Source organism: Asparagus officinalis, chromosome 3, assembly GCF_001876935.1.
Source record: "Asparagus officinalis chromosome 3, Aspof.V1, whole genome shotgun sequence".
Lineage (NCBI taxonomy): Eukaryota > Viridiplantae > Streptophyta > Magnoliopsida > Asparagales > Asparagaceae > Asparagus > Asparagus officinalis.
The window spans coordinates 9,539,592-9,540,717 of NC_033796.1; the positions used below are offsets into that span (position 1 = coordinate 9,539,592).

The 1,126-nt window shown below is 33.7% G+C and overlaps 1 protein-coding gene across 2 annotated transcripts in view; it reads right to left on the reverse strand.

Moving 5' to 3' along the window:
- The window catches only part of LOC109832897 (myosin-binding protein 7), a 4,135-nt gene continuing 3,028 nt past the window's right edge, over positions 20 to 1,126 (reverse strand). For both annotated transcript variants that reach the window (XM_020400375.1, XM_020400374.1), the window contains 2 exons: positions 384 to 430; positions 20 to 295 (listed from right to left, as the gene is read on the reverse strand). In XM_020400375.1, the coding sequence (XP_020255964.1) occupies positions 242 to 295; positions 384 to 430 (101 nt within the window). In that variant the 3' untranslated portion in view covers positions 20 to 241. The remainder of the gene's footprint in view (positions 296 to 383; positions 431 to 1,126) is intronic.

Below are 1,126 nucleotides of genomic sequence, written 5' to 3' on the forward strand. Positions count from 1 at the left end.
TTTACTCAATAACCACGGGTATATCAAAGCCGAATAAATATTTGGTCAAATAACAAACAAATACAGAGACACGTGGAAAATCGTAAAAGAATGTCACCAAATACATCGTACAGTAAATTTCCATTTCCTTATTTACAGCATCAAGAGCAATCTCAGATTATAAAGGCTCGATCACATGCAAGAAAAATGTGATCATTCCCGAGTACTTGAGAGATATTGCCAGTGATTCACACGAGGAGATCTATCTAAAAGGAGCAATAAACCAACATTGTTGTTTGATAGTCCAAATGAGTACCTGATGTAGATTTTTTTAAAAAAATGTTACTTCTATAAGAGTTTATCTACACAATAACATTACATGCTAGATTAAAACAGAAACATACTTGCTTCGAGATGCTTTCTTTCTCCAGAAAATGAAGGACAATACCCACTGGATAAGAAGCAAAAGAGATGAATGAATCCGAGGAAAACAAACCAAAAATACAAAGAGAAATTGTATTTCACAGCATCATAACCTAACAAATAGATAAACCTATCCTTTGATCTAAACATGTTCATGAGCACCAAATACAAAGTTACTATATCCAGAATATAACCGCAGCACGAGTTCAAGTAAAGAGGTATGTATATGGCCAAAACAAAAAATGTTGGTAGAAAGCTTGATGGATATAATTTTGGATGGATATTATTGCAACACCAAAACGTTGTCAGAACAACGAAATAGGTTCACAATAGAGGAGTTGCTATTGTCTTCAAATTAAAGAACACTATAACAACAGGAATAAACAACATGATGTTGTAAATACATTTGTTTTCCAACTATCTCTAACCAAATACATGACTAATACTGCTAATAACCACCCAAAATTTTTTTGACACATCTGACGATAACCGACTGTCTCTTCATCTACACATAATGACGATTCACTACTACCTCATCTACACGTTACAGATAGTGACTTGTGAGAAAAGGAATAGCACAGCTTGAAATCTCAGCTTAGGTGTTGGTCGATAATTATAAGATTTGTTTTGGGAGTTTCAACAGTTTCTGTTTGAGAGAATCGTATGCAGATATCAGGAGTTAAAAGGTGATTTTGTTATTGACAAGCTTTAGACATTCATGTCT